Source organism: Limulus polyphemus, unplaced genomic scaffold (assembly GCF_000517525.1).
Source record: "Limulus polyphemus unplaced genomic scaffold, Limulus_polyphemus-2.1.2 Scaffold300, whole genome shotgun sequence".
NCBI lineage: Eukaryota > Metazoa > Arthropoda > Merostomata > Xiphosura > Limulidae > Limulus > Limulus polyphemus.
Window position 1 is genome coordinate 583,109 of NW_013665910.1, and position 12,307 is coordinate 595,415.

General features: G+C 29.1%; 1 protein-coding gene across 2 annotated transcripts in view; it reads left to right on the forward strand.

Moving 5' to 3' along the window:
- The window catches only part of LOC106457180 (transcriptional adapter 2-beta-like), a 54,187-nt gene that overhangs the window by 22,465 nt on the left and 19,415 nt on the right, over window positions 1-12,307 (forward strand). For both annotated transcript variants that reach the window (XM_013916573.2, XM_013916574.2), the window contains 2 exons: window positions 1,500-1,572; window positions 10,673-10,835. In XM_013916573.2, coding sequence (XP_013772027.1) covers window positions 1,500-1,572; window positions 10,673-10,835 — 236 coding nt within the window. The remainder of the gene's footprint in view (window positions 1-1,499; window positions 1,573-10,672; window positions 10,836-12,307) is intronic.

Here is a 12,307-nt window from a genome sequence, read left to right on the forward strand (position 1 = left end):
TCTGACTTTGTAACTATGTGATAAGAACCTTTAAAGAAAGCTTGTCAATGTGGCTTTTGTGAAAAAAAATTTAAACTGAACCAGGAAATAGACAATCTCTGTACAGAAAACAATGTAATATAATATGTCATTTGACAGACTAAAATCTTGATTTTCTGCTGATTATAAATAAAATAGTATAAAATGTCAAGAGAACTATTGGTAAATTGTGAAAGACAAATGTGACAGGTGGGTGTGGAATTTGGGTCTGCTTTTCTAGTTTATATCTCTGTAAACAAATCAGACTGAAGGCTATAAACATTGTGGTCTGTTTGAGCAATAATGATTTTAAAGAGAGCATTTTAGGTTTAATTTTGTACATTTTCGAGGGGTGATGGATAAAATAAGGATGATGACATGCTAAGACAAAATGTGTCGTGTGTTACACCAGTGGAAATTCAGGATTTTTTTGTATATTTCCTTTTAGAATTAAGAACTTAAAACTTTTATAATATTAAAATATGGATTATTAGCTAAGATTTTATGCTATTCTAATTGGTATAACATAAACAAAAAGTAGTTTAATAAACTTTTGAATGTAGACACTAAAACCTTGTGTCATGCGCAGTAAAGGGTACCCGGAACAATAGGGTTAAAAAGGACCAGAATGAAATGTACATCTACATGTGTTCTTGAATAATATATCACAAGAATGATGAAAACATCTTTTACAAAAGTTTTGAGACCCTTAACTTTTTAAAAAGAAACTGTTCATGGATTTTTTTTAAATTGTGCTGCCCCCCCCCCTTTCCCAACAAAAAAAAAAGAATATATGAAATGTTATTGAAATCTACAAAAATAATGAAGACATCTGTATGTGGCTAAATAATATAAGATATTTTCAAAAATCTCAGTGTCTAATGCAACATAAAAATAGCTTGAAGCAGTACTAGAAAATGTGATTTTTTGAGAAAAAAAGACTATTAATACAGAAAACTTTATTTAAGTCAATGTTTCACTGTATATTATGGCAAGACCTGATTAAGCTGTAATGGTGAAAAATGAACTTAAATAAAAGTAGTTATGTTTTCTTGAGTAATAATTCATGTCTTATTATATATTTACTTATTTCTTATATTTTATTAGAAATGTATTTGTAGTTAAGAAGAACTAGTTTTTTTTAAGACCAGTTTAATATCTTTTATTACTGACTCTCAGCCAGTAAAAAATAACTATAACAGAAATGTAAAGTAGAGCTATTTAACATTAAAAAGGTATTCTGATTTCAGAAGATTATGCCTCATAACTATTTTTATAAATCGCAAGGTAAGTCCTAGCCATTTTTTCCTCACCACACACTCCCTAACATTATTTTAATAATATCAAAAAGACAAAAAATTCACACAGGGTAATTATCATGATCAAGTCAACATTAAAGATTTGTATTTTTTGTTATAAGTTTTAGTTTTTGGTGGAATCAATTTTTTTATAAATGAGTTTTCTTTGCTTGTTTTTTACAGGAATATGATAATGATGCAGAATCGGTAACCTGTAATCTCAGTATTCACAATGATGATGAAGACGTTGATATAGGTAAACACTTGACTCGGTTATTTCATATATATGTGAAACATTAAACTTAATCTATCACTTTTCATCTTTTCAGTAGCCACTTGTATCATATTTTTAATGTTGTGAGACTTGACTTGTGTATTTTCACATAGTAATTTTCATACAACCTTATGCTGTGAATAAAGAGAGATAAAAAATATATATATATATATATATATATATATAAGAACAAAATATGTTAAATTAAACATAAAATGAGACCACAGTTGTAGTTTTTAGAATCTTACGTTGTTAAATGAATTTTTTTTTCAAACATCACGAAGGATACTGCATTTTAATGATATGCTGGACTTTCCTACAATGAAATCACAAAGGAAGTTGTGTTTAAGTCTTATCTCTATAACTTGTATTACAAACACATGGCAGTTTTTTTTCCATAACTCTTACTATGGATTTGGCTGAGTTCATAACCCTAAATTGATCTTTATACTTTCCATACAACAACTAAATGATAAAACTTTATATTTTATCCATTATTTTCTTTATTCTAATTCTGTACAAGGCTGGTCAATTGGACCAACCTTGTAATGACCAAAAATAATTAGAAATAAATCTAAATTACACTTTTTTTTCTTTCCAGAATGACTTCAAATTGTAATATGAAACAACATTTGTTTATCTTATATAGCTTTAAACTTGTGAAACATACATCTGTTTATACTTAAATTTTATTGTTTTACTGCCCTTTGAACCTTGTCTAACTGATATTCCTGCCACAGAAGTTGTAAACCACTATCGAATTAAACAACATGCAGGCTACTTACGAGCTGCACGCTAGCATATCTCATGAAAAATGTTATTATTCTTCTTTATTTTACTTTATCAAGCCTAAATGTTTCAGTTACTTTTTTCTTTTGCTGCTGATTGTCAATGAAACTTAACCCTACTTTTATTTAAATTAATGGTACTACTGCACAACATAATTTGTTATTTAATTAGATAATGCGCCAAATAACACAGAATAGTAACACGAAAAAAGCAGACAATGTCCAATAACTATTACAAATTTTCTAACTATGTGACAAGAGTGGGGAAAAATTCAGCTAAGCTCATCGATGTGTTTCCCATGGGAATATAGTTTGAACTGGAAGCGAAATAAATAATTCTCCGTAAAAGACAACTTAATATAATATGTCATTTAACTGATTAAAACCTTGGCTTCTATTGATTATAAATAATATAGTATTAAACATCATAGATAACTATTGGCAATTTCTGAAAGAGAGGATGTGATAGATGGGCATGGCAAATGGGTCTGATTTTCTAGTTTATGGCTCCATAAATGAATAAGATTGAAGGCTATAAAAATTGTACTTTGCCTGAGTAATACTAAATTATAATGAGTTATTTACATTAAATTCTGTACTTCTTTGAAAGGTGACAAATAAATTAGAGAAGAGGGAAGACCTAGAGAGCAAATTTCATAATTCTCACACTGGGGAAAATTGAGGATTGTTTTTTAATATTGCCTTATAACATTAAGACCTTAAAACTTGTATAATGTTAAAATTTGGATTATTAGCAATGTTTTGATGCCAAGTTTATTTATATAACATGTTAAGGATGTAGCTTAATTAAATTTTGAATGTGGTTCACTAAAACCTTGTGACATGCACAAAATGATGCCCATTCCGAAAGAGTTAATGAACCAAGTTTTGTATTTTTGGAGGACAATTTATCTATAGATAAATAAAAATCAGTGTGAATAGGAGCAACTTCCATTTGGTTGCTGGCATGTGAGTCGCCCACTGTTGTTGAAATCACATACTCAAGTGTCATCAATAATATAAAGTATTTTCTCATTATTCTCTTCAATTATTAGGGCATAATATATGCCTTTGTTGTTTTTTTTCCAGCTGCATTATTATGAGAAGTGTGAGGTAACTTATAAAATTATGTCAATTTTATCAGTGAGAGCAAGCTTCCAACCTGCTCTTAAGCAGTACCTAAGAAACTCAGCTTAAAAGCCTCAAAATAACTAATGTTTTGCCTAATAAATCAAAACATGAAATTAAAATCATTGGACAAGGGTATTTTTGCTTCTTTTTTTATTTTCCTTTTTTTAATAATCAAAATGATTTATTGGTGTGTTACTAAAATGTATTAATTTGGAGTACTGCATTCTTATACTCATAGAGCTAGTTGCCTCTTAGTTCATCTTCTATTTATTTCCTGCATGGCTAGAACAGCAGCTGCTTACAAAAAGGGTTATTGTTGCAAAGTAAATAAAAACTATTTTTCCAGGTGGCTTGCAGGAAGAGAAACAGTACTCTTATAAAGAGTCAAGTTGAATAGTAAGCAGCAGTACAATGTCAGAAAAATAATAGGCAATTTGCATTGGATTTTCTGAGGGCACGTGACAAAGGCCCAATAAATCTGCTAAACACATCTGATTTCATCACTTCATAGAAGAAAGAATTTGGGACAGCTATGTAAAATAGAAGAACATAATAAGACAAAATGATTTAAATTTAGTCTCTGTAGATTCATAAATTTGATAATTAACAAAGTTCGTTCTTTAGAATTTAAAGTCCCTTTTTTATATTTTCTTTTGAAAATGTTAACACTTTTTTGCTATTTCAGCTAGACAAGTAAACACTGCTGATATAGTGGAGAAAGGACAGAAGTTGTTTAGTTTTTGTTGTTTTTTTGGAAAGCTTCATCTCTGACATAAATTATCTGAATTTTGGAGCTTCACATGTGGGGGGGATAAAATCTGACAATTTTTTAATGTTTATTTTTTAATTTTAACTGTGTGGTTTAGATAAATTAAAAATTTAAAGGTTGTTTCTATATATATATATTTGAATTTGAATTCAATGGGGCAATAAATATGACATTTTCAAACAGCAGTGTCGAAGCCTGTGCTGATAATGTTGAAATTAGCATGGATGGTAAGGCTTAAGATACAGGTGTCCCTTGATTTACAAATGTTTGGTTTATGTTTTTTGCTATAATGTAATTAATTTATGAGCATATTTTTCAATTTGCATTTGCATTTTTTGATATTTGCTATAATGAAGACTTAAGTAAATATTGTAAGAAAATTTTGCCCATTACAAAACAATTTTTCACTATTACAAAATTCAAATAGCTAAAAAGTTATTTTTCTCTTATAATATTGAATAGTTACTAAGCTATTTTTCACTACTACATAATTCAAACAGCAATATAATTTTTAATGTCAGCAATATCAAGTTCAGTAGAATGCAATGGGTGAAATTTCAAACAGCATGTCACTCCTTCATTGAGCTGCATCACAAAATCCTCTGCTGCAAAATCTCTCTATGCAAGCATCTTGCACAGTGTCTGAGTAGCAGTTAGCCTTTTCTTGTGTCTAACATTGGGAAGTGATTTGTGTTTTTTATCAGTCATAATTTACCTCAACCCTCAAGATGTCTGGTAAGAGACATTTCTTAAACTCAACTACTACCCCAGCTAAACCTTCTCACCAGGCAATAATGCTGGATACAAAAATGGACATAATAAAATGTAACGGTATTTTTCTTACATTACAGTGGAAGAAAATGTTATGTTATTGTGGCCAAAAAGTTTGTTTGGGAATGGATCTCCTATTTTCACCTTTAAAATAATGGGAAATTGTTTTTGAATTATGTATTTTTGTTATACGTTATGTTCTTCAAGAATGCATCCATTTTGGAAATCGAGGGATACCTGTAAGTGTTTCTAAATAGTAACATAAAGTTTTATAAAATGATAGTACTTGGTAGCATGAAGTATAACCTGCATTCTAAATCAGCAGAACAAATAATACTTTACTTATATTGTATTTTATATGTATGTAGATGTACAACATTAACCACCAAGTTGTCTAAGTTTAGTATGTGCATTTTTCAGTTCAAAAATAAAACTGTAATTTCAATTTGTGAAAATATACTCCAAGTTTTAGTAGAAGTGTGCTTCCATTCATGTAAAATGTTCACATGTTCTGCTACTTTTAAAATGAAAGTTAAGTTTTCATTCTGGATATGTCTGACAAGCTTTAACCACAGTATTATTCCTCACATTTATGATACTTAAATATATGTGTTCTTTCATTTCTGTCTGGAAAATAATAGGAATGTTAGGTACTTTTATATATGACTAGAGCTGGATGATTAGTGGAATTTGCTAATTAATTGTGCTCATTAATCGATTATTCTTATATGACACTAATTTTTCTATTTTCAGCTTGTTCTAGGTTTTTTAAAGACTTCCTTTGTTTAATATGATGAACATCTTCAAGTACAACAACTTAGGTGGGTGCTGCTAGCTGGCTTTATTTTTCCTCTAATGAGCAATTCAAGAAGAAAAATAATAATTTCAAAAAGTTGCCAGTGGGTGTTGCAAGACAGTTATCTTTCCTCTAGTTAGTTGTTCAAAAATAACTAAAGAAAAAAACTACAAATAAAAAAATGTTGCTGGTGATTGCTAACAACTGGTTCCTTTCCTTCAAGCCAGCAATTCAAAATTAGTGACAGTGGCACATAATCATAGTAACTTTGTCATAGCAAAGACAGGGCAAGCAAGTTTGGTAGCAATGAAAATCAAACTGATAACCCTCAAATTAGAAGTCCCCCTCCCCAAATCACCAAAGCTGAACAAGCTTAAAGTAAAAAAAAAATTGTAAAGTTTAAATCAAGCAGAGCAGAGGCAGTCCATTATCTAACTTTGTGGTTAAAAACAACAATCAAACATGATAGCAATATTTCACTTACTTGAATAGTTGGAAACCCTACATTAAGTTAATTGATTGTTGGGATAATTGAAAGCAGAAGTAATCAAAACACAAATTTTGATAATCATAATTTTAGTGAATTGATTGGTTTACTTGACACTAATCTATGTAATTGCTGCTCATAGATATTCGATTAAGTTGTCCAGCTGTAATGTGTGATAAGTAACATAAAATTTGATGAAAATAAATTCATGCTAATTCATGCTAAAACTTGTGGTGATGCTCTTTGCAGAGATTATAATGATTAATAAAGTGGAAATGAAAGTATTATGAGACATTTTGAACCTAATTACATCATCAGTGTAAAAAACGTACAAAAATAATTATCAACTTTATAACGAATCTCAAAATTTTTTAAGAAAATAATTTGTTGGTATGAACAAAAGTTTAGAAAAACACATTATTGATAATCACATTAAATAAATTTACATTTTACACTACAGGAAGAAAGTGTAGAAACACTCGTGCTTCCTGAGAAATCAATAAATCAAACAACTTTAAAGCTTACTTTACTAAGTAGTGTTTAAGTGGCACTTAAGGACAGCCAGACAGACTTTTTTTTTTCCCTTTTCAGTGCTTCCAATATAGCTAAAGTTAGTCAGTTAACCCTACCATGAGGGTAGGTGTCATAGTGCATGTCATGTTTTGTAGACTTACATACAAAATTTTATTAAACTACTGTTTAATGAATGTATGTCCATAGATTTAGAATCAAATTTTTGTATTACACTTTATTTAATTTTTTAGTTCAAAAGTAAATATTAAAAATGAAATTGCTAAATATCAATTTTTTTGTTGCATGGTACATCGTCTTCTGCTTTTGCTCAAATTGTATTGTAAGCATCATAAAATATAAAGTCTACAGTTTTTAATGATTTAAAAACTCAAATTACCAATATTGACAAGTTATAATATAAGAACCTCTTACTTTTTTTATTTGCTGAGATATTATATTTAGTGAAACCACCTAAGTGGCTTTGCCCACCTCTTCCTCATTTGAAAATACTTGCTTACATATGCCCACTTCTCTTAAGTACATGTCTATAACCAACCAAAAGCACTCATTTTGAACTACATAATCCTTTTGGGCTTCCTAAAGTACTTATGTGGGTAAAACTGTTATAACCATTGGAGAGTTTAAAGAGTGGTGACCAAGATGATATGCTGATCAGAAATGAGATTTTGTAGACCCAAATACAGCTTAGTTAGGAAGCCTGTGGTATTGGTATAGCAATTTATAATTTTTTGTTATTTCAAAATCCATCTATTAAACTTACAAAAATTATTTTTTTACATTCTCCATGTGCAAAATTCTATGAGGCTTAGCAAACACAATGCACAAGTAACATCATAAGTAGTAGAGGTGATTGTTTTCTATATAATTTTTATTTACTGTTCTAGATTTTAAGAAAAATAACTGGAACTTAAGAATTTATTTGTAAATAGCAATAATATATATGTATGTAATGTATGGTAAACAAAATGTCACTGTATTTTACAAAATATTTGTACACTAGTACTAAGATTAAGAAGGGTAAGGCATTTGTACTTTGTAAAGGCCAGCTTTATGCTGTTTGATATGGTAGTGTGAGCTGCACATGCACCTCCTTATTTACAACTTGTTGACAGGATTATTAGTTAATCACGGTTCAAAGGTCAATAAAGCAAAAAAATTAATAAATATAAATAGAAGTATACTTTTACAAGATTTATTTCCTGATTTTTATAGTGGTTATGAGGTCAGTTAAATTGACCAACTGTCATATAGATATCAAAAACGTTTTATATTTATTTAGGAGGTTATAGAGACTACGCAACTGAAATTTGACAACTTGTTGATGAAGAAAAGAATTTTTAATCTTAAAATGTCTTTACAGGTTGGATAGTCATAATTCTGAAAGAAAAATTCATGGGCAAATCTTAATTAAAAATCATGATATTTTTTGTACGAAAGCCTTGTAATGTTTACTGATGCTCTATGAAATTTTGTGAAGATACACATTTATTATCAAAAGTAAACAACAACCATCACTGGCTAGTTATGTAACCAATGGCCATGCTCTCACTCTTGTGAGTTGTGTACAATCAGAATTTATGTATACTGTTGAACCCATTTGTACCAATAGAAGTAGTAATAGATAGCATCTTGATTACTTGGATAATTTAGTAGTTAGATACATAATTTTTGATTTATTGATTCATATCATGACATTAATCAGTTATCTCATAATTTTCATTAACACTTTTGCTGCAGACATCTTTTTCTGCACATGTCATAAGTGAGTTACATTCAAAAGTTAATTAAGCTAATTTCTATGGTATATGAATAAACTTGGCATAAAAACATGACTAATAATCCAAAGTTTAATATTTTACAAGTTTTAAGTTCTTGACTTTATAAGGCAATATTTAAAAATATTCTTGAATAGTATGAGAATTGTGACATTTGCTCTCTCGGTATCCCTTCTTCTCTGATTTATTTACCAGCCCTCTATGAAGTATGAATTTTAATGGAAATTACTCATTATAATGTTGTCATCACTCATTACTCATGTTGTCATTATTTTTATAGCTTTCAATCTTTGGTTACAGAGCCATAAAATAAATAAAAAAATCAGACAATCTTGCCATGCCTATCTGTCACATCTTCTCTTTCAGAAATTGTCAGTAGTTCTCTATGATGTTAAATACTATATTATTTAGGATCACTAGAAAGCCAGAGTTTTAATCTGTCAAATGATGTATTATATTCTTTTCTGTATAGACAACTGTCTGTTTCACTTCCAGTTCAAACTATTCCCATGGGAAACACACTGATGAGCTTAGCTGAACTTTTAACAGCTCTTGTTGCACAATTAGAAAGCCAGAAAAATTGAGTTAGTTATGGGATATTGTCTGAGTTTTGCATGTTATTATTCTGTGTTCTTTAGAACATTATTTTTATTAAAAATAAAATAAATTATTTAGTGCAGTAGTACAATTAGTAAAAAAAAAGAAGGGTTAAGTTTAATCAATAGTCAACAGCAAAAAATAAGTAGATGCAGGTAACTACTTTATTTCTTGTTTTTCATGTGTATTCTTTATTTATTATTATAAAAGTAACTAAAATGTCAAAACTAAGAACTCTTTAGGTTAGGTAAAATTAGATTAATAAAATAATAATAATTTTTCATGAGGTATGCTCACAAACAACTCTCAAATATACTGTACATTATGTAATTTGATAGGGTAATGTGAGCTATACATTTGCCAAAGATTTACAAGTTTTGTGGTGGGAATATTAGACACAGTTCAAAAAGCAGTAGAACAATAACATTTAAGTATAAACAGGTGTACACTGTTACAAGTTTAAAGCTATTTAGGATAAACAAATGTAATTTAATGTTACAATTTGAAGTAATTCTAGAAAAGAAAATGGGTAATTTACATTTATTTAGATTTTTTTTTTGTTATGAGGTTTGTCAAATTTAGAGGAGAAAAAATAATAAAATATAAAAGTTTTACTGAAAAAGATGTCTGAAATTTATTTACTGAGTTGTAGAGATTTTGAGATGAAGAAAAGTATTTTTAATCTTAACATGAAATTCACTTTGCACTCAGAAGCAATCAACACTTTGGCTCCATATATTCATAGAGAACTTTTTAGGGAAAATACTTCATTAAAAATTCTAATTTTGTTTTGTCTACAAATGACTTAATGATTACTGAAACCATGCAATATTTCATGAAGATACACAAAACATATTATAAATTATAATATGGAAACTATAATGATCAATTTGGGATTATGAACTCAGCCAATTTGACTGAGCTCATAATGAGAGGATTAATTGGTTAATTTATGTAAAACCAGTCGATGTAATCAATGTTCATAGGTAATCAATTATATTGATAAATTGAGTTAATCACTTAGCTCTACTTATGACCATCTTCATTGATAAATGTGAGTTTACAGTCAATCTCAGTAAGTACACAGTCCAGTACATTTAGCAAATTTTGTTAAGAATATATAAAAACAATTTGTGCCAATTAAAAACATAATTGTTAGTACTGAAAGATAAATTATTAACTAACAATACCAAGTCATTTATCATTAAAAATAGTTCTAATATATTTTATAACAAATGTTCTTCCTTTGAACTGCAAATAACTGATAATTGTCACATCTTTTGTATTCACCTTATTTAACAATGTGAAACTTAATATGATATTTTGAATTATAATTTTCCTGTTAAATTTTTTCTTTTATTCAAGATATGAAAGTAGAAACTTGTGAACTTTCACTGCATAATCTTTTTTTTTTAATATTTTTCCCATTTACAGCATTAAAATTAGCCCACATTGATATTTATTCAAGAAAATTAAAAGAACGTTTTCGGAGAAAAAAGATAGCCAGGGAATATGGCCTTGTCAGTCAGTTTTTCAACAGTTCAAGTTCCAATAAGCAAAAATCTGTGAACACTAAAAAATCAGCACGAGAAGACAAGTAAGTAAATGATGTTGAAATCTAAATATTGCACTTATTGCATCATTTAACTTGAGCTTAACAACTTGCTTTGCATACCCATCATGTTGATCTTTGTCTTTCTTAACATGAAAATAATTTGTGCTGACATAATTCATTAATGTAACTTATGATAAGTGCTAATATTATAAAACTTGAGTGTTTAAGCACATTTTGGCAAGTAGTTATTAATTTAAAATGTAATCCTGTGAAGATACTATGGTTTAAGTCTTCATGTGCCATGTTAAATCTCTTAGAAACTATTCATGAAAGTCAAATTTCTGTCAACTCGTAGTAAAACAGTTTTTTTGTTGTTCCTTATTACTATTAACTACTAAATCTATGAGACAGGTTATGTTTTGTGAATGTTAGTAAGGTCTGTCATTACCAGTTTTATTATTTTTTTGTATTGAATAGCAGTAGTATTAAAAAGTCTACAGTAAGCTGACAATGATTATGCTCTTATATTGTTCTTCTGGTTATCAAGATATGTATCCTCAAATGTAGAGTCTGATTGACTATTGACTTGACAGTTTTGTACTGTATGAAGCTTAAAATGGTCAGATATGAATTTTTATGAAAGTTGTTATGCTTTAGATGCCCAAGAATCTTATTTTCTACAATGGAGGATTTTTTGGAAGGTGCTGAGTACTCTTGAACTGAGCCTTCCAGTTGAAGATCCTACTTTTAACTAGTTGATCAGCTGGAAGCGAAGTGGCTGTTTCATGTTAATCTGCACATCTGACTTTCAGTATTTGTAATGTTTGTCTTAGGATGATACCCCACTGTGTTTAACAAATATTCAGACAGTACGATGTTGGTGAACTGAAGAGATTGAGATGTAGTGGATGAACCATGATTCTTTTGTTTTGCAGAGTTATGTTTCAGTAAGAATATCTAAATGATATGGATATTTTTACACCAGTCCTTCTATCATTAAAAATAAATAATGTGTTATTAACCCTTATTGTACTTTTGATTTGTAAATGACTTAGGTAAAATTACAGTTGTTTTTCATGCAAATGATGATGATAGAAATAGCACCTCGATCACTACTATGTCTGGCACATCTCATCTGTCCTGGGTAGCCCTGTTATTGGGCAAAAGTTCTCATCAGCTTTGAATATTGAATTTATAGTTGACATATTATTATATATTCTTCTTTGATTTCATTTACAAGTTCTTAGAATTATGGTCAGGTCTTATTTCATTGACATTATCAGAGTTTCTGTGTTCCAATAAAGCCTTGAAATTAGTCATATAATACGAGGAGTATTTTGAACCACACAACTTTACTTTGGAAAGGCCATTGCCCATCTATGGTAAGATATCTGAATGTATCATAAGATTCATAATTATTTGCATAAGGATCTTTTCTTCCCCTTGTTACTTTTCTGTGTCCAGTCCAATGTTGGGAAAATTTGTAACTCAGTTCAGCAGATCACCTAACCTAT